Raw genomic sequence first — 22,154 nt, 5'->3', positions numbered from 1 at the left:
AAATCTATCTTAAAATTTTAATTCTATCCTGTTATATTTTAGAGAAAAAATATATATATGTATGTTCACTATAGAAATGTCCATGGCTTTTCCATGAATGTTTAAGATTTTATTCATTTCCACGCCTTTACCAGGCCTGGGGTCACAATTTATAATTCTCTGATATTCCAGGTTTTCCAACTCTTTACTACACTTAAGATTGCAAATGTGAGTGTGATGATATCTACATATATTAAATATAAAAAAATTGTCAATTTAGCAAATTTATGATATACATTTTAATCCACCTTTACAGCAGATTTTCATGAAATACACAATTCTGAAAGCTGTTTATCTTTTACCCTTGGTCGATAAAGGGTGTGTAGTAGAGTGTAATAAAGCTCACCTTCCCATAAATGTATAATTTGTTTTTGTTTTGTTATTTATAAGAACTGATATCAGTTACAGCTTCTCCTGTGAGAGCGCTTTCTTATTTTTGCAGTGATTTTTTTTTATTCTAACTTCCATGTGTTTGAATGACTTTTGATAATATTAATTAAAATCTTTTTTATTATTTTTGTTGTTGTTGCTTTATGTTCTGTAACAAAAAGGCTATTGCTTATGATGTGGAAAAAGTTTACTCTAGTTTCCAGCATGTGATTCGCAGCATTCTTAATATGTCCCATAATTAATAGGTGTTTCATGTAAAAACTGAAAATCTCCTACACCCTAATTTTATTTATTTATTTATTTACTTAGGTAACAGCTGATCTAATCAAATTATTCTGATTGAGGATTACTGTTAATAGATTAATAGATAACAATAGATTGTTGAAATAGATAACATAAAATGATGAGACTGCATATACATTAACCATTAAAGCTAAAATGCTACTAAAAACTTCTACTGTTAAAAATGCTGCTCTCCTGCAATTCCACTCAGCCCGAGCTTCAGTCCTAGATGTCGCTGTTGCTCTTTCTTACATTTTGGATGGTCCCTAATATTAAGACTTGCCCTTTAGGTTTTCATTCGGACTTACAACCATTGGATTTTTATACTACCAGTCAGTTTGCAAACTTGTATTAGTATTACAATTGCAGTTGTTTGCCATTTTAGAAGTTGAAATAATAATAAGAGATGTCCAAATTAGATGCCCAAAGGAGATGTCCTATTACTTGGAAAAGTGCACTCAGTTGTCGCCAATAGACCGAGCAACGCTGAAATAAAGCTGACAGGTGTTTGCCCGCCTGGACTTTTCCTTTGACTAATCACGAAAGGTCTCATATATCAAGTGTCTCTCATTTCACGGTGAGCTTGCATTCATGCCCCAGGTCAACGATGTTTTATATACGACCGCTAGAGGTTGATGCAAACCCTCCAGAGTGTGGGACGGACTACTGCTTTCAACACTTTTTCAGGGATGTAGTCTTCCGTCGGTGCATGCACAACTTGAGCTAGTTCATGCACTGACTCCTGAAGTTGTGCGCTCCTGCTCCCAGGCGGTCGGTGCTGGTTTCAGTAAATGCACAGGTGAAGAGTCCTTTGTAAGTTGTTTCTCTCTCTATTTGTACATTATTTGTATGATGCTAAACAATTCAATTCAGCATTCGATTCAGTTTAATAATAGTGAAGATGTTGTCTAAGAACGGCACAGCGCAAGCAACAGCTGACCTGAGGCATCACCTTGAAGCCTAAGAAGGAATTCATTCTAGGTGTGAGAGGAAATAGGGAATAAAGACGTGATTCATATAGATATTGAACAAAGTTAGCTATTAATGGTGCACCATGGAGAGCACCATCATCAACCCAGCACTTGCTTGGTGAAAGCATCATCCTGAGAGATAAAGATGAGAGCGCCAACATTTGGACTTCTGTGGAGTTGTCTCGGTTTTCTTCACGGCGTTCAGTGCGGTTTAGGAGACAACCATGTGCATTCGAGCTTTATTTACAGGCGTTTGCGTAACCACGAGCGGCGAGAGATCCAGAGAGAAATCCTCTCCATCCTGGGCTTGCCTCACCGTCCCAGGCCCTTCTCCCCGGGTAAACAAGCGTCGTCGGCACCGCTTTTCATGCTGGACCTGTACAACGCGATGACAACCGATGAGGAGGACGCGATACTCGGGAAGACGATCTCTGGGAAAGCGCGTAAAAGCGCCTCTGGAGTTCCACATGGATACTCGAGCGCGCCGCAGCAGCCTTACCGCGCGGCACCGTTGACCAGTCAGAGCCCGCCTTTGGCCACCGCGCAAGACACCAACTTTCTCAATGACGCGGATATGGTGATGAGTTTTGTCAATCTGGGTACGTATAGTTGGGTGGCAGGATTTTCTCTTGATGTGTGTCAGTATTTAGGCTAATCCTCGTGTTCTGTTCAAATTCACCTGAATGTTGTATGTGTAAAATATTAATATTTGTTCTTTTCATTTCAAATTTGTTTCACTGACTTAATCAAAACCGTAGGGAAAAAAATGTATTGGATATTCACAGGTTTTATTTTTCTCTATACCTTGATGCACTTTTCAGAAAGGTGATTACTTTCCAGTAGAATGCCACTGCTTTTATTTGGTGTCACACTGTATAAAAATAAAGAAAAACAAATACCAATAAACATTTAGCTGGAATACATCTCTACGGAGTTTATGCAAGTCAAAAATGTTTAGGATGTAGATTTTTAGGATATATATATATATATATATATACCCAAATTAAGAAATGCCAGTCTGATGCTTTAATAACAGACATATATTTTGAGCTAAGGGCCTCAGACATCAGAACATGTATAAACTTAAAATATGTGCTCGTTTATAGAAGGAATGCAATTACAGCCTAGCTCCTGATTTTAAGTGGCAATTATTGATAATTGGCAGCTACCGTTCCGTTTGTCAAAATATTACAGATTTAGTGCCTCACCAAGTTTATAAACTGTAAAATTATAGCCTATTGAATTTAGTAGACACACGGGAGTCTAGAAGGGCTGAGTTGAGTAAACAAGCTTCTTACATGTTTTGTTGAAGAAGAAAAAAAAAAATATATATAGAGATAGATAGATAGATAGATAGATAGATGTCCATTTGCTGGTTATTGAAGTGAAAACATCTAATTGGAAAAATCAAAAATGCTATTTTGAATGAATGCATTATCGAAGTACATTGTTCAACAACAATGCTATCAAAATGCCATCGCTATAGCCTGTTTCACTTTGAGGCCGTTTGATGATGTTGTGCACTTATGTGATTGTACATTTCTATTAGACTATTTTAGCAAGTCTGTCTAATAATTATTATTTTTATTAAACAGTTTTGCACTATTGCTAGGTTCTTGCAAACGCCTGTGTCTTTGTAAGGAATTAATATCTATGCCATCGTTCATTTATTCAAATGTAGTGCCTTCTTTCGAATCCAATGCCCTCAGTGTTAAAATAGCAAGGTGATTTTTTTTCATATTACTGGAATATAGTCCTCCACATTTACGCTGTCCTTGAAAACTCTATAAACGGTGTATATATAGGACTGTATGGTTACTGGAAACTCTGAGGCAATTGCAGGTTAGAGAGAAAATAAAAATGTGGCTATAAAGAGTGTCATTATATCAGAATATACTTCTTAGAAAACATACATGCACGTACTGTAAAGTAGAAAATGTGAAGCAAATCATGAAGGACGTGTACATGCAGGGTTTGTTAATATCCTGTCATTAGTAATAAATGCTTTTTGCTGTTATTTGAAGAATGTTGCGATAAGACGATAAGTATACGCTGAACTGTATACAACTTCAGTGGCTGTGACCTCTCACCTCACAGTTCATGTAAACTTATCAAGTGACTGTCTGACCTGAGGACAATTTGCCTTAATTACTTCCTGTTGTCGAGCAGAGGAAAGAGCTTGAAGAAAGGACGCTTTTGGTCTAAATCTGGTAATCTGGTGCCAGTAGCTAGCCTTTTTTTCTTTCTTTGCTAATCTAATTTATGCGTTAGACGCTGGTTTAGTCATATGTTTTGCTTGTTTTTCCATTAAAGGACATGCTGTTAAAAAAAAAAGTAAAAAATAAAGGTCACTGTTTTGTTTATGGAGAGGATAAAATCCCACAACCAGATGAATCACAAAAATTCTGTTTGATTTTATTGTTTTATGGATTTGTCCGAAAAATACAAAAGGGAGTTCAGAATAAACAAAGTTTGGGCCTCAGATATGGCAGAGTAAATAAACGTGTGTGTTAAGGTAGAGCCCATCATCACCTTAACTGCGCTCCATGTGTTTTCACTCAGGAGAGTGAGGGCATATACAGCGTCTTCTTTCAAAGCGCTGCAGATCTTTCAATGTACAACGAGACGAAAGCACTAAAAGGATCCTGGATACATTGCATGCTTGTGTTGATGCTGTAGTTCATGAGTTAGGAGAATGATCAAAATGGACACTCATAGTAAAGAAAAACAACAGCTATGAGTAAATTATGAGGGAAAATTTAGCTTAAGCCTCCATTCAAAGGTAAAGACTGGATCATTGCCATGCAGGCAAAACATGCTTTAACTGCTCCATTGATCTCTTGAAATGAATGCGCTGAATTAATCTCTCTCAATATCTCTCTATTGCCCGGAAAGCACTAGATCCCCATCCTCTGTTCTTAATTAGCAGCCAGGATGCTGAAGTTGAGTCTGGCCAGCTGGTGTAACTGTGGCCTGCCCTCTGACCTCTCCGTGTTAAGTAACTACAGACTTTCACTGTAGATAAACTATCAGAGAAGCCAAGCTGCGCTCTTTCACCGGCACCACAAAGCAAGCACACTTCAGCTCTGCTGCTTCATGAGCAGTGCTGTATGTCTGCATATCACTCTATATGCATATTTTAGGCAATGCTTCAGAAATGAGGATATCAGACTACTTGGAATTAGCGCAACAAGATCATTTCAACCCGTTTGCTCCTTGCACTTTGTAGTTCAGTAATATACCAACAATCTTTTAGTTTTACAAACCCAACAGTTTCACGTCTACCAAACGGTTGAGATGTCCATAAATGTAAAAATAAATGGTTACACTTTATTTCGATAGTCCACTTTAGACATTCTACTAACTATAAGTAACTTTGTAACTACATGTCAACTAATTCTCATTAATTTGCAATTACATGCCTACTAACTCTCAGTAGGGTAGGTCTAGGGTTAGTAGAGTAAGTTGACATATACTTGCAAAGTTTATCATAGTCAGTATATTGTATGTTGTGGACCCATCAAAATAAAGTGTTAGAAGATATTAAGCAGTCAGTTTACTAATACTCTAATGACTGCTATTTGACACGTAGTTGCAAAGTTACTTATTGTTAGTAGAATGTCTAAAGTGGACTATCGAAATAAAGTGTTACCAAATAAATAAATAAATAAAAAAGCATATGCTGATAGTATATCAATGAAGTCAGCATATATTATCTGCATATGCTTTCCCCCCTCAAACATATTTCTTTCAATTAAAACGGCTTTGATGTAGGAATGCATTAATACTGTATTCTGTAATAATGAGTCATAAGAAGACAGTCTATGGTACAGAGTCAAACATGCTTATCTGTTTCTTTATTCCCTTTAAAAAAATGTAACCATAGTCTGTGCCAAAATAACACAGACACTAACTCCTAGGAGATTAATTACATTATTCAATTTCTAATTCTATAATATTACCACTCCTCAACCTCTTTTTTTTTTTCGTGTCTGCTGTGAAATTCAAGAAAATGATCTTGTATGACTGATTTCACTCCTGATTACATCCTAAAATGTAAAATGCAGTATTTTTGAAAACTGCAGTGAACACAAGTAACTATAATTAAATTTTCAACATGACTCTTTCATTAACAACAAAGCTGGTAATTGCTCAGTTGACTGATGTTTATACTGATACATAGGTGCTAATTAACCCTGCTCATTAATGACATTAACAGGCGACAGTCATCTGGATGACCGTAATTTTTCCACACTGGAATGACCCAAGTGCCACAATCATTTTCAGACATGGCCTGAAAAGTTTATATTATACTTATACTTTGAATTGTAACCTCAGAATTGCAATTCAAAACTTGCGATTTGGACTGTTTTCTCTTAACTCTGAGTTTGCATCTCGCAATTCTGTTTTTTATTTATTTATTTATTTTCAGTTAATGTATCGAGATTCTGACTTTTTTCTCAGAATTGCAAGTTTACTGTACATCTTGAAATTTATATCCTGCAAAATTCTTGAGAAATTCTCAGAATTGTAAGGAAAAAGGTCAGAGTTAAAAAGTCACAATTACCTTTTTTTTTATTTTTTTTTATTCCATGGTAGAAATGGGCTTCCATATTCCAAACCTGTTTTGGAACACAAAAGACAATGTTTTTTGAAGAGTTGTTTTGTTTTGAAGAATTGTTTTTGTCCATGCACGGGCATTTTTCAAAATAAAAAAGTAAATTAGTAAATTATAATTAAATTTTTTTTTTTTTGGGGGGGGGGGGCCTTCAGAATAGTAGTGATGGCACAATCAGGTTGAGTAGCGCATTCTCAGCAGGATTTTCACTCCTCAGTTGGTGCCCTACTGAATGTCAGAGGCCTGTTCAAGGGTCAAAACACACATTGAGTGCAATGCTTGATCACCATCTGGCAGAACAGTTTCTAGATATATAGAGAAAGCCTTATCTACTAGGCACATCCAGTATATCAAAAATGTTTTCTCGTTAAGGTTTCTACCATTTAGGACACTTTTAGGAGGTAGCACTAAATTTCTGACAATGATAACATTTCACCCGCATGGTATTTGCAGCAGATTAGAAAGGGGGATCTTGGGAGGTCAGAATATCGGAGTAGAAAGCTTGTGATTTAACTCGACATTTGTGTCTTGCCAGCTTTTCTCTGCTAATGCAGTGTGTTATTAGCGAAGGCCTGTTTTTCTTACCTGACAGCCCATTCATCATGGATAGAGCATACAGGGAAGGGCTTGTGTAGCGCCTGCTACCTGTGCTTAGATGGCTGCTTTAATGGACTGGATACTGCTTTTGATGGTCGTCCAGATGTGTGGATTAGACGTGGAATGTTGATGAATGACTTTTTAAAGAAAGCATCTCCTGACACTTTACATGTGCGTGATAGTCTTCCTCCGTCCTACAGTGTGAGAAAAATGAGTCCCGTGCATCTTCTCATGGTGCGCTTTGTGTTTCCGTGCAGTCGAGAGGGATAAGGATTTCTCCCATCACAGAAGACACTACAGGGAGTTTCGTTTCGACCTGACCCAGATTCCAGAAGGTGAGGCAGTGACCGCCGCCGAGTTCCGGATTTACAAGGATCAAAGTCACGTCAGATATGAGAACATCACACTCAAAGTCACCATTTACCAAGTCATCAAAGAATATCCAAACAGGTGAGATCTTTCCCCATTTTACACCACCGTTTGAAAGTTTGGACACAATAGAGTGAATTAATGTTTCTCATGATCGCATTCCTTAAATTACTTCTTATAGAATGCATGCATTTCTTTACAAAATGAAATCAAAGAACACAAACAACACCTGCAAATAAAATCCCATTGTTAGTGACCATAATTAATTCTCAGGGAATTCTCCACAACATTTTAATCAACATGTCTGGATGAGTTGGAGCAGATGGAGCAAAGGAAAAGCAGCCAATAATTGTCTAATGCATACAGTATGAACTTCTTCAAATCCATTTAAAAAGCATCACAGTATGAACCTCATGAAGTTCAAATACTTCTTAGATCACTTCTTGGTCACAACATTATTCCCATACTTGTGTTATTTCAAATTGTATTCTTATATATTCTTATTTCATAAGAATGAGTAAACTTGGCTTTTTACAGGTGGTGGTGTAGTTCCAAAAAAAAAAAAGATCATGTTGCTTGCTATCTAAAAAGAATGTGCCAAAAATACAAACACTCCATCAATTTACAAACATTGAGGACTACAAAATAGATGGGCACCATTCTGTTCAAAAGTTTCTCATCTGCTCACCAAGGCTGCATTTATTTGATCAAAATACAGTGAAAACAGTAATATTGTGAAATATTGTTACAATTTAAAATAACTGTATTCTATTTGAATATATTGTAAAATGTAATGTATTCCTGTGATCATATTCCTGGGATCAAAACTGAATTTTCAGCATCATTACTCCAGTCTTCAGTGTCACATGATCCTTCAGAAATCATTCTGTAAAGTGCTGATTTTTATGCTTAATATTTTTCTTGAAATTTCATACTTAATTTTTTTTAAGGATGAATAGATTTTTTTCTGTCATGACAACTCTAAGAGTAAGAGCAAATAATATGTAATCATGTAATCCATAAAAAAAACTAACTGTAATCTGATTATGAGCATTATAAAATGTAATATACTGATTACAAATACTTGATTTTTTCCAGATTACATGTAATCTCAGAAACCTTTCGTATGTGTTCTTGCTGAATAAAATAAATGTATTAATTTCTTTAAAAAAAAAATACATATTTTTGAAAGGCAGTGTTCAAATGTTCTGCCTGGTCAGTATCAAAATTGTCTGAACCTTTGCTAGGTGAGTTTAATACACAATCTCATAGCAGGACTTTCAATAAATGATAGAGAAACGTTATCAGAGAAAGACCTTTTTGATGGTACATTTATTTATGAACTGCATCCAAACTCCCATATATTAAAATATAAATTCTGTAAACCTCAGATGATTTGTAAACATTTGTATGGCTTTAAATTTAATACAGTAGTAGTAATAGTGGTACTCTTTATTTTGTCCCTTCACAGGGCAATTTCTGCAGTATCAACATCAATAGCCTAACACAATAAACTAAATCCACATATAAAACATCACAACATACTCAAACCACAAACCCAGGCATTTACAATACACAACTCCCTCATGTATTTAAGATGTACATATGAAAATTTAATTACATATTAAGTACATAAAACACTACAAACACTAATGATATTGTGTTGAAAAAGCTCTTTTACAGCTGAACAAAGCATCAGTGGTAGTTTTTTTCCCCCAATGTAACACGTTAAGTTTAAATTAAACCTGACTTCCAATTAAACCTGTAGGATAGTCTCTTAAAACTCTGCCTGGTCTGTGAAACACTTTAGGCAGGCAATCGAGCGGAAAATAAAAAGACATCCTGTTTACACGAGTGAGTCTGGAGTCTGTCTGGAGGTTTCCCTTGTGACGATTAAACTGAATGCGTCAGGATGTTTTAAGACTGTAATTTGTCACCATTGAAAGACTGAAAATGGTACACAATGTTTCAGAAAATGTGTGGAAAAAGTTTAATACATTTGGCTAATGTTAATGTAACACATTTTGGAACTTTTTCCAAGGATGATGTTGTGTAACATGATTCAGGAGCATGTGTCTCAAGCGTTGCTTTTACAACTACTGTAGGCTACCATATTTACTACAGGATCTATTAATGTGTAACTAATATCATTGCTTTTGCTGAATGTAAAAAAATCCAAATGGCAGACTGGTATCTTTATCATTCTGAGTATTCCACAAAGAAGATTTACTTTATGGAGTTTTAAAGCCAAGGCTGAGGAGGAGCTAGTTCATTTGATCCTGTCAATCATTATGCAAGAGTATATAAACAGCTGCGTTCCTCACTACCATGATGACTCTTCCAGCATCCCTCCATCACCCCATCTCCTGCCTTAAATCTATCCATTCATTACCACATTCATTATTATGTAACCTTTGAACTTGAGCACTCTATTTTGCACAGCAAGCCAAATCTGTTCACATTAATCAAACTCAAGTGTTATATGAACTTTTGAAATACAGTAGATGTTTACGTTATCCTCAGCTATTAAATTGACTCAAAGCCCCTACAAAATTGTTTTGGGGGGAAAAAATCCTTTTCATTTCAATTCATTGTTCAAAAGATGTCGGAACCAAGATTATATTATAGATATTGAACCTGTTACATCACTTGTGTCAATGTAGCTCAATAAGGTTTGAGTAATTATGGTAATACAAGTCTTTCTCAACATCTAAAGTGTGGGAGGTCCAACCTGGGCCTTTAATTCACAAAGAAAGATTGCATAGTCAATCTTATTTTTTTTTTAAATTTTTAGGATATAGCCATATGGGCTTTACTAAAAGAACATGACAATAGTTCAACTCTGTTCTGTAAGGATCACACAACCTCTTGTCCGCTAGGAATAATTTTGTTTTAACCAGAGCCCACCCGAACCAAAGCAAACCTGTTCTTCCTCAGTCTCACCAGATATACTTGCTGGTAATGGCCATGGATAAAGCTTTCCATTAACAGCTCATTTGCAAGTTCCAGCACTTATGAAAGTCTTGAAAGTCCATCAGTTATCACTCTTTGCATATCTCGACTGCTTGCCAGAGCTCTTGCACCCCAGACAGGGCCATCTGGCCTTAATAGAGGGCCTCTGCGTCAAGAGACTTCCAAAGCTTCCCAAAAATGAGTCTGTGCCCACCTGCCTCTTCACGGTTCTAATGGTCTTCTAATCTAGATTGAGACCCGTGACTTATCTTGAGTCATACATGGGCACACCATAGACAGGGCCTATTCTCTCCATGAATGAATGCAGCTGAAACATTTAAGCAGAGATACGGCTCTCCTGGGGCAATGAAACAGGGGTTTATAATGGATTCTGCCATCAGAGGCCCTGGAAACCTTCCTCATGGCTGTGTTTATGAGGCGTCCACGTCCGACAACTTCACACATTCACTCCTGTGTCCGTACTGTGATTTTCCTGTGATTAGTGGAAGTTATGTGTTTCACAGCTTCGCACCCACTTCTTACAGCCTGCCAAAGTGTGCCTACTCTGAGTGTTAAAGGCATGGCGGTAAATGAAACTTTATACCTTTACAAAACAGTATTGTGGAGGTACAGTACCTTGATGGTTAGGATTGGGAATAGAGAACCAATTCTTATTCAGAACTAGTTCAGTTTATTTATTTGAACCAGGTGACATTAGTTTCTGTTCAGCAGAGAAAAAAAAAACTGAATTTAATGAAAGCAAAAGACTGGGTGCCATGACACATAGACCACACGTTTCTAGTGCATTGTCCTCTCTGGCTGTTCGCAGTTTGATGTAATCCAATTCGCAAGCGACTGAACTGTTTTAATGAATTGACTCTAAAATCAGTCTGAAACTCACGGGTTCACTATTTGTTTGAATCAGTCTAATAACTCGCTGGCTGAATCGGTCAGAGCAGTTCTTGACTTTTTCACTGAACCACAAGTCATTACTTTTGTTGTGCCAAACTGGAAATGAACCAAGAACTTTTAATGTGTTATGTTGAACTGAAGGCTCATGAGGCTTAAATCAGTGTAATTACCAACTGGTTGTTCACATGGCAAAGTGTAACTGAAGATAAACATTCAGAACAAAGTTTTTGACATAACAGATGGTCTTCTAATAAAAGGAAATACAGAAAAATACCATTGTTTTTGTTTAGAAAAATCATCATCAATAGTGCAATCAGAATATTTAACACATGGTAACACCACAGTACTTTGATTCATACCATGGAAATAAATGATTTACCATTAGCCATGGTATTCACATGGCACTCCATGGTACTTTAAAGAATTCCATGATACTTGGTGAGTTCTGAGAACATGTATTAGCATCTGTTTTCATCTCTCCCTGTCTTTTGAGGTCAGTGTATATAATGCACAGATAGCCTACTTTATGTCCGTTGTATTCACTTGGTAACGCTGAAGTTGAAAAGAAAATGAGAATATTGAGTTTTAACAGGGATGCAGAATGTGGTGGTGTGCTGCGCTCGCCCTCATTGTGGCATGCTGGGACGTGCCACTGTCTCTGATCATTTTTCCTGTCTGCTGTCTCACTGTGTGGCCCATGTGCTATTTTGGAACGTCAGTTAAGTAGATGAACAGGAATGGCTTGTTGACAAAATTGTGGTTGAGATGAAAAGGAAGGGTTGAGAGAAAATGTGGTTGCACTCGTTTCAATATTTGTTTTTGTATGTTATAATCAACATTGCTAATTAAGATGCAGAATGACTGCAATTAGCAAAATCCAACTCATTCGTCTCGGATTTTAAACATGTCATTACAGTTTAACATTCATCTATTTGTGGGGGACAGTGAAATATTATATTCAAAAATATTATGTAAATCACATTGTCATAGTGCATTATTATTGTCTCATTAGGGATGCCGAAACATTTCTCTTGGACTCAAAAAAGATCCGCGCTACTGATGGGGGGTGGCTGGTGTTTGACATCACAGCCACCAGTAATCACTGGGTCCTGAACCCGCAGCAGAACATGGGCCTTCAGCTCTGCGTGGAGACCACTGACGGTAAGACAGTAACATCTACGCTATAAATAAGGGCACTCACACAGTTTATGCTGCGTCAGAGAATGCAGTCAGAGGATGGTACTGGAAACTGGAGTGTCAGTACTGAATAGATTACTTACAAATCATAGTCCATTACTGATTACAGATTACATGATGAAAACTGTAATTAGTAATGCAATCTAGGTTACTCTTTTTAGGTGATGTATCGTGACTACTTTTTATATTAATTGTTTTTTCAAACTTGCTTTAAACTTACCATGAAATGTACCATATTGACACAAAAATCAGAGAAAGAAAATATATTCCTTTTTTCTTTTATATCAACATCATAAAATGCATTCAACATTACATTAAACACTAAGCACTAAAATATACTAACACTAAAATAATTTGTTTACCTGCATGTCAATGTGACCATTAACTGACATTGGAGAAGTGTAAACATGCGAAGGTTAAGTTAAATTATTGAAATATTAACTTCCTCAGAGATATTTCAAGTAAATATTTTCTTTAAATAAAGTGGAAATCTCTGCATTACATGAACAAACATTAGTAAATATGAAAACAACAATGACATTACACACCAAAACTGGATATGACTGGATATGATGAAGACAGTGTGCTTCACACTTCAAAGTGCTTTGGGTGTACAGCAATACACAATAAAGCCCTATTTAAATGCATCATTCATTCATTCACAGTTATACATCACAACTGTTTTGTAACTTGCATAATTATTTTTTTCATACATGGTCTAATTGCTTGAGAGGTGCTTTTTTCACCCAAATTTAGAATCATGGTTTTACATGGCACACAGTAGGATTTTTAGAAAGGAACATTTTAAACAGAAAAAGAAGAATTAGGGAGAATAAATCAATTGTAAATTATTTAATACAAAGTTCTGTCATGAAACTCTAGATGGCGCAGGCCGATAGGTTCCAATTCAGTCTGAAATAATCACATGATTATTCACATGGCACAGCTGTTTGGTTTATTTCGCATCAGCAGCCAATGCTCTTGCTGCACAACATTCAAATACTTGGCTTGAGCATGCTGTAGCAGTTGCAGTGTGTTTCAGAAACCCTCCACCTTCCCCAGCTCCACCTGTATAGGGATATACAGGGTAATTTCATGTTTGTTATGTATGGGGGTTATTTCATATATATGTGCAGCAGCAGTATTCCCTACATGCTCACAGCAGCATGTCTGTGGATGCATTGGCTGCAGCAAGTCTCGATGCTTGCTCTGCCATAGCAGCAGCGTAGTAGATCAATTAAACCAAGACCAAACACATTAACATTGGCATGTACTATATATTACCATGTAAAAACTCTTTGAGAGTTGTCATGACAGAACTGCTACTGTGCAAATATGTAATCATGCAATCCATAAAAAAAACCTATAATCTGATTATGAGCATTATAAAATGTATATACTGATTACGAATACTTGATTTTTGGAATCTGATTACGTAATCCAGATTACTTGTAATTTAGCTCTACCCAGCTCTTTGGAGTATAATGCCACTCCACACATTATTTTCCAGTTTTGCTTGATAAATTACTGTCAGAGTGTTTCAGATAGTAATGCTCATGAAATTGTCATTGGTCAGTGATCACTGGGAGTCTGAAGTCTGTTGGAAGTGAAGTATGTTGCACAAAAAAGTTAACATTTTCCCAAGTTGTGCAGTAGTCATACAATATCTTTGTATAGCAATGTTACATACGCTTGTGCACATTCAAATGATGATGTGTCACAACAACTTTGAGGTCAATGGTGCTATTATTCATTAGTATTTCCTACTATGGCCAACTATGGTCATGAGTTCCATTGGTTCCAACATAGTGCGATGATTTGGTGTTTCCCAAAACCATAGTTCTAACGAACACTGGAAAACAGCATCACAAAAATGGATACCAAAAATTGGAACTACAGCTTTCAACTTATGGTATAGCATAAGGTCTTGTTAATATGACGTGGACTTAAATACTGAAGATCATGGTCTTGGGCACAATAAGTGAGTTAACATGCAGTACAATCTACAGTATATGTTTCCTTCCATATATATGCACAACTTTTATTCTGATTCTTTAAGTGTCAAGAGAATCAAAATGCTGTTTTTGAAGAGCGTACATGTGCTGTAGTGCACTATGATGTAAGAAGCAACCTGCAATTGAATCACACATCTGGAAATAAATAAATCAATCAACAGATAACAAAAAGCCCTTAGATGCCATGTTCATGACTTTCAGCAATAATCTAGCATTAATTCAGTCTCAAACCAATTAATTAACTGAAGTTATTACTCCACCTGTGTGGCATCATTTACAACACTTCTATATTGTTGAATCAACGTGGTTTGAATATTGGATGTATGGCAAAATTGCAAAAATTTGGGCCTACCTAATTGAGTTCTTCAGTGAGGCATTGTAATGCAGTGTTTATGTAGAGAGTTACACCGTTGTACGGGAAATTCTAGTTTAAATACGTGGAACTGCGAATGTGGGATGTGTTTTGTTTTTAGTGGAGCTTTACAATAAATATCTGTCAGACTGCCATTACTCTATGTAAATAATTTGTTGGGTAATTTATTGAATGATAAACATTTGGTCACTTTAAGGACAGCGTCATATTTTAGTGTTCTTTCCTGCATGTGCTTTATTGTTTTGATTGATGCATTCTCTTTTTACTGGAAATAAGGACCATGAAATGCAGCTGGTTTTATTTCCATTCACATATTTATTATATTAGCTTAAAAACAGACACGTTTACCAATGTGAGACTTCACAAAAGGATCATCTTTGAGTCACGACTACGCCCAGTTTTTCCTCTTTCTTAAATGGGAACCTGATGCCATGAAGTTGTCTGCAATTTGAGATCCGTTTTCAGCCCTGAATTCAGCTCAGTTTGACATGTACACAATCACTACAGTATCTGTGTGGACCATAGAAACTGTCATAATTAGTTGTGGTGATTTTGCCACCCAGGAAGAGGTTTTCATGACTTAATCATGGCTGTTTGTCTAACGTTGATCTTTGTAATCGGATGCATTCTTCTGTTTGATATTCAGGTAGAAGCATCAACATGAAATCTGCTGGCATCATCGGAAGGGCCGGACCTCAGTCCAAACAGCCATTCCTGGTTGCTTTTTTCAAAGCCAGTGAGGTTCTGCTCCGTTCTGTAAGAGCCACAGGAAACAAGAGGAAGAGCCACAACAGAAACAAAAGTAGAACACAACAGAAATCTTCACCAGCTCTCAAAAGTGGAGGTACAGTACAGTTTTTCGATATTTAAAAACATTCAGAGGTGCTGTAATTAATGTTATCCATTTTTCGAACTTCCACTAGACACGGCTTCAGCGCACTTTCTGACATCATGTACATACATGTTACACAAAAAAAAATCAAAAGCAGTTTCTTGATCTCACAACCTCTTGTCTAATTACTGGATCAAACTAATTGAACTAATCATTGGATTTATGAAATTTGTCAGGTTAGTGGCATCGAATCTATTAAAGATACTCAAGGCACATTATAAGAAGGTGCTTGTGGAGAATGTTGTGCCATTATATTATTTTTTTTTTTTAGCTACACCAGTCCAATATAGTGCTTTCAAGTGTTTCAGATAAACCATGGCAGGTAAAATACAAAATAAACTCTGGTTCACATTAGTTGTCAGTCAGATGGTGTTCAACACATGATTACAATAATGTTTTAAAGAAGCTCAATGTCCCACTGTCCCTTTTTTGGCTTTTACAGCAGCTAGGGCCACCACAGAAATGTGTGATTTCCTAGGCTTCTTTTTCAGTGAAACCTGTCATATTAGAGGGATACTTTCTGTACCATCATTTGTATAGCGCTTTATACAATACTGATTGCGTCAAAACAGCTTTAACGTGTCAAACAGAAAATAAGTTTGTCAATAATACTGAATTTTTCCAGCTAAAGTCAGTTCATTGATGATTCAGTGATGTCATCATCCAGTTCAGCTGTCTGTGCAAACAGTCTGTGCAATAAATCACTTACAACATCGTTGATTTGCAATTACTAAGTAGCAGTGTTTTTAATCCACAGTTCTCGATGACTCACTTGAGGAATACCTGCTGAGCTTACCTAATGTTTTCTGAATGTAGGCCTCTTTGCTGCCATCAAATTACTGAGTATTTACTGCATTCAGAGTCTGTATACAAAGACGTCCTGCCAGCTGCAAACATAGTGCACACTGAGCCCACACACACTCCTAGACTAAACAACACGACTACCTCAGTGTTTGAAGGCTCAACGTCTGTTTTGTTGCTGTTATCTAGATCAGAACACTAGTGAACAGAGACAAGCCTGCAAGAAGCATGAACTTTACGTGAGCTTCCGCGACTTAGGATGGCAGGTAAATGCATGTGGCGGCTCGCAAGAGATCAATCAATTACAAGACTGCACAGCGTGATTGCTTCATTCAGCCAGAGAATTCATCTCTGTCTCTCTGTCATTTTAGGACTGGATTATTGCTCCAGAGGGCTATGCAGCCTTTTATTGTGATGGAGAATGTTCGTTTCCACTGAATGCACATATGAATGCGACAAACCATGCGATTGTGCAGACCTTGGTAAGCGTCCTTTGCTTCATCATACAATATATATTTTAAATAGTTTATAGCAGCAGCTTTAAAAATTAGACACATTGTTTAGTGTTTAGTTTGAAAGATATTTTTGTTTGATAAACCATTTTTTTTACTATGTTGTCTCCAGTTAAAACCCACTGGTTTTTAGTGCAGTGTTGGGGAAAGTTACTTTTAAAAGTAATGTATTACAATGTTGCATTCCTCTATAAAAAAGTAACTAATTACGTTACTTAGTTACTTTTTATGGAAAGTAATGTTTTACGTTACTTTAGCGTTACTTTTTAAATCTGGACAGGGTTTGCTTGTTTGCTTTTAAAATAAAAAAGTTATATTTTTGGCAAATATAAAAGCCTTTTTACACCAAAAGTGAAATGAATAAGCGTCAGGCTGAAGGGAAAGTAAATTTACGTAATTTTTTTTTTACGTAATTTAAGTGAGATTAATTAATGCATATTCATATTTATTTTAGAACTACCGTAACAACATCTGATTTCTCTCAACATGGGGACAGGAGAGCTGTCAATCAATAAATTGGAAAAAAAAGTAACTTGCGTTACTTATTTGAAAAAGTAACTCAGATATTCTCTTGTAAATTAAAAAGTAATGCGTTACTTTACTAGTTACTTGAAAAAAAGTAATCTGATTACGTAACTCGCGTTACTTGTAATGCGTTACCCCCAACACTGCCCACATGTCATATATTTCTCTTTTTTTGCTCGTCTTAGGTCCATCTAATGTTTCCTGATAATGTGCCAAAGCCTTGCTGTGCACCGACCAAACTGAATGCCATATCAGTGCTGTATTTTGATGACAGCTCAAATGTAATTCTGAAGAAGTACAGGAATATGGTGGTGAGGTCCTGTGGATGTCATTGAGGACAGATGAGCTTCTGTGTCATATTGCTGGAATAACATATCAAAAGAAATAGTTTTTGACATTTGATGTACAGTATTATGTATATATTAGCTCATAATTCCTCTTATTTATTTGGCTTTGTTTTTTAATAACAATTTTTTATATGAGAGATGTAGATGAGTTACCACTCTTTACCACTGATCCATAGCTGATTGCTCTTTCTCTGAAAATATTTGAATAAGTTAGAGAGAGTTTTACAGGATCAAGTATAATTTCCTGTCTTTAGATTACGTCAAATTCATAAACAACCACTCCAAAACAGAACTGCTGCTATTTTACAAAATAAGTGTAAATGCCTTAAACTCTAAGTCACCTAAATACTTTTTTTTTATGTGGGGAAAAACAGCCATATTGGATTTTGCAAACAAATGTTTTTCTTTGTTACTGAAATTATTGTGGTGTTGTTGTAAAAGCACTGAGTCCTAGGACTATACATATTTCCTGAAATAGCCCAAGGTATTGCAGCCCACAATTACTGTTCCATATTAGTTTGCTTTAGATATCAGTGGGTGGATATGCAAAATTAAGTTTGATTTTTTTCTGCTTCAAGCAAATATTCTTCTTCCCTATATACACTTGTATTAGTACTCTGAGTACTATATATATATATTTTTTTTTTTTGTTGAAAATATTGCATTTATTATTTTAGAACAGTGTTTGTATGTCATTAAATATATTTTCAAATATATTTTCTGTGTCTGTCTCTACCAGTTGCCTCAACATCATGTTTGTTGCAGGTTTTGCGTAAATTTGCTAGAAAACTCTATTACTCCATTTTTTACTTTTTGTTAAGCTGGCAAATATTTGCATGCAAATAAATCTATGTTGACCTCATCTGATCACATGATATAGATTTTATCAAAAATCTGTCTTATTTTTTTTAAGAAGAACATTTTTGTTGAATGCCAGAAAACTGAGTGATTATATTTGACTTAATTGAAACCAGTGTTCAGGGCACCCAGATGTTATGTGGTCCCGATCTAAAAAGAGTGTTGACGTCCAATGAATGGCGGAGGCCACCTGATAACTTAACATCTAGCGGCATGGATGATTTGCATTCCTGCGGCCTGCTGCCCTGCATGATTACTCCTGCTGCTTCACAATCCCATCTACTGTTTAATATCATGGATTCCTTTCAATTCCACTAAATGCCTTCCTTTCTACAACACCAGGCCCAGTATGAATGCTGCTATTTTAAGGAAATCTGTGCCAGTGAGCAGACTCCCTTAGTATAAGCCCTGTAGCCACATAAAAGGGGAAAGGGATCATTCGCCATTGTGAGGATAGATGAATATACTGTCCCTCTCCCTCCGGAGAGCACACACATGCACACGATCGATCAGAGTGGGGCTCTTCAGATCTTTGGATGCTCATTTGACGTTCAACCTAAATGATAGCGTTTACACGGTTAATATCAGACTTTTGTCTGATGTGTATGAACCCAATTGCCATAACAGGATTAAGCCAATATTCTGGTTTCTTGTATTCTGAGACAGCTGGAATAAGTTTATGTGAATTGGAATTTTGTGTTATGATCTGCATATGTACAAATGAGAGTAATTATCAGTGCTACAACACAAGGTGTGTGCATTTGTGAAAAATCAAGCTATCCAGATCATTTTCAGTGCAAAAAGGAGACGGATTCAATTACGTTTATATTTTTTCCAGATTAAAGGCTTATTCAGACCACAGAGCCTAGTCGGAAAATGATGTGCATGTAAACATGCTTGTTGAAATTGTTAACAGAATTTGGATTTTATGTTTTTTGAATCATAAAACTAGGGGACATCCACCACACCACAAATCTGTGCCTCATACGTTTAGATTCTAGCTCAAATTGCTGCTCTGTTTCTGCTCTTTGACTTCATTGTAGTAATGAGCTTCATATGCTTGTTGTTTTGTGTAGTCAAAGGGTCAACTGTCAGTCATATCCCTGTGTTACACTGCAATAAACCTTGGTATGCCTGAAATGAAACCGCAACCTACAGTGGACGACACACGAACACCGCTAAAAATGCAGTTCTGTTGTCCCGTACACATATACATGTAGTGGAAGTAGACGCATATTAAAATGATTAGGAGTGTGTTTTATCTAGTTAGGTAAATATTTAGGACACTACACCCCAAGAGAACACAATCTGAACATGTGCACAGCTTTGTTTAAATTAATGGGAAACACATTATTTTTAACACATGTGACATTAGTTGAAATATGTATAATACCTAAAGGCATGGAAAAGTTTGTTTTTATTTTTCTTGGTGATTCCACACTGTAAAAATGACCTTTTTCTTGTTCTGTTTGTGGATCATTCATGACAACAAACAAATTAATGACACAAATAAATAAAACGTCAATCACTATCATAAAGTATCAACGTTGTCTTATTTATTTGTAAAATTCTTCTCCCATTACTTTAGCCTATCGTAAGCTAGAACATTTTTCTTTTCTTTTCTCTGGTCTTATAGTTTATTTTGAAAGTGTCTGCTTGCAGTCGGCCCACAACGCTGCTGAAACTTGATCTAATCAAAATGTTTTCCAGTTTACTTTCTTCATTTTACCACATACCCTTTTTCCAACTTGGGTTTAGTGGGTGGGCTGTAGACCCTTATTACAGCTCAATCAGACGTCCCTAAGCAAGTCAACCATCTGTGTCACATTTTTTACACGCTAGTTACCAGGACAAGGTCACGGCTCAGAATACAGAGGATGTGTTCTGAGTCATGTTATTTGTGTGTGTGTGTGCACTCTTGCTTTGGTGTAAAAGAGGTGAAAGAAGACTATGTTTGACCCCAGAAGTCATATTCAATCTGTGTAAAAAGGAACACCTGTATACTGCTCCATTCCCAATCACTGCCAGAGTGTTTCAGGACTGGACTGTGTTCACCTAAAGCAAAGAGCCACTGAGCCAGGTCATGCGTTACAGTGATTTTATCATGGGTAATGCAAATAATCCTCTTAAAGTGGTATAACCACTGTAACACACATGCATGACTGGCTTCATAAAACTATATATATATATATATATATGGCTTTTTTTTACATTCTCTTTTTTCATTTTTTATATTATTTTTTTACCCCACAGATCTTGTGTTAATTTAGTAGCTTTAGATTTTATTTTAAAAAGGAGCAGGTCTTATTTACATCACTATAATATTACACCAGAACTATTTACATCACTATAATATTTACAACACTGTTATGTTAGGTAGTATTCTAATAAAATAAGCTTGTATTACACCGATATTTTAGATGCCAGTTAAATTTTACAATTCCTGATTCCAATTTCAATAAAACAGCAATACTTCAAGTCTAACATATAAAGTTCAATTATTTTATCATTATTAAAGACAAGTGAAGAGTCAATAAAATAAGTACAAATTAAACAAATTACAAACATTAACACAAATAAATAAATAGAACAAAGATACAAATTAAACACAGCTGACAAGTGTTTGTAGGTGTTCAGGTACAGAAACGGAATAATCAAATGTAAAATAACACTGCATAGTATTCAGTGTCTAGATTAAATATAGATTAATCCTTGTTAAAGCTAAAAAGTTTATTCAGTCAAGAGCAGTGAGTGGTTTTCTCTCTTTTTTTCTTGGATTAACAATATGGACACTGACAGCAGCTGGTAAATTAGGCGCGGTCACTTTAAGAGACAGTGCATGGATCCGGTATAATGATACACATCAGATTGCTTTCTCAACTGTTTATGTTCACTTAAAAAGGTCATATGATGCGATTGAAATTTTTCCTTTTTTCAGACCGATGAGCTTTGTAAAAATCGACGCGTTTCAGAAAGGCGGGGCATAGAGGAGAAACAATAATGTACAGTATGTGGAAAATAATGTGTTTTTTTAACCTTAAACCGCATAAACACATTTCATTACACCAAATACACAAAATAATGTTCTTCTTAGCAGCATCATATGACCCCTTTAAGACATAGCCAACTGTTTTCGAGGAAACTCACCAAGATGGGTATTTTGACATAATTTTGTGTGTATCTGTCCGTTCAAACACAATAAGACGCAAGAGAAATATAAAGTTACTAAATAGTTGCAAAATATAACATAAAAACAATATAATATTAAGAGAATATTCAAAATTACATTTACGTTTAGTCATTTAGCAGACGCTTTTATCCAAAGCGACTTACAAATGAGGACAATGGAAGCAATCAAAATCAACAAAAGAGCAACGATATACAAGTGCTATAACAAGTTTCAGTTAGCTTAACGCAGTACACATAGCAAGGGTTTTTTAAATAATATAATAAACAAAAAGAAAGATAGAATATAAAAAGAATAGAGTAAGCTAGTGTTAGAGG

At 36.0% G+C, this 22,154-nt stretch overlaps 1 protein-coding gene across 1 annotated transcript; it reads left to right on the top strand.

Moving 5' to 3' along the window:
* The first annotated feature begins 1,546 nt into the window (after positions 1 to 1,546).
* LOC107712332 (bone morphogenetic protein 5-like) lies at positions 1,547 to 18,416 on the top strand. The gene is made up of 7 exons (XM_016517556.1): positions 1,547 to 2,281; positions 7,155 to 7,347; positions 12,143 to 12,291; positions 15,362 to 15,559; positions 16,598 to 16,674; positions 16,780 to 16,890; positions 17,631 to 18,416. The coding sequence occupies exons 1-7, from the start codon at positions 1,828 to 1,830 to the stop codon at positions 17,778 to 17,780; spliced, it is 1,332 nt and encodes a 443-aa protein (XP_016373042.1). The 5' UTR covers positions 1,547 to 1,827; the 3' UTR covers positions 17,781 to 18,416.
* The last annotated feature ends 3,738 nt before the right edge of the window (positions 18,417 to 22,154 follow it).

Source organism: Sinocyclocheilus rhinocerous, unplaced genomic scaffold, assembly GCF_001515625.1.
Source record: "Sinocyclocheilus rhinocerous isolate Xijiao unplaced genomic scaffold, SAMN03320098_v1.1 scaffold358, whole genome shotgun sequence".
Classification (NCBI taxonomy): Eukaryota; Metazoa; Chordata; class Actinopteri; order Cypriniformes; family Cyprinidae; genus Sinocyclocheilus; species Sinocyclocheilus rhinocerous.
This window is presented reverse-complemented; position numbering and strand designations above follow the sequence as displayed.

What these genes read in the sequence shown, in the direction of transcription:
- LOC107712332 (XM_016517556.1), top strand. Translation starts at nt 1,828, where the DNA reads ATGAGAGCGCCAACATTTGGACTTCTGTGGAGTTGTCTCGGTTTTCTT. An exon ending in ATCAAAGAATATCCAAACAG is followed by an intron (nt 7,348 to 12,142) that starts GTGAGATCTTTC and finishes TTGTCTCATTAG; the next exon opens with GGATGCCGAAACATTTCTCT. An exon ending in ACCAGCTCTCAAAAGTGGAG is followed by an intron (nt 15,560 to 16,597) that starts GTACAGTACAGT and finishes GCTGTTATCTAG; the next exon opens with ATCAGAACACTAGTGAACAG.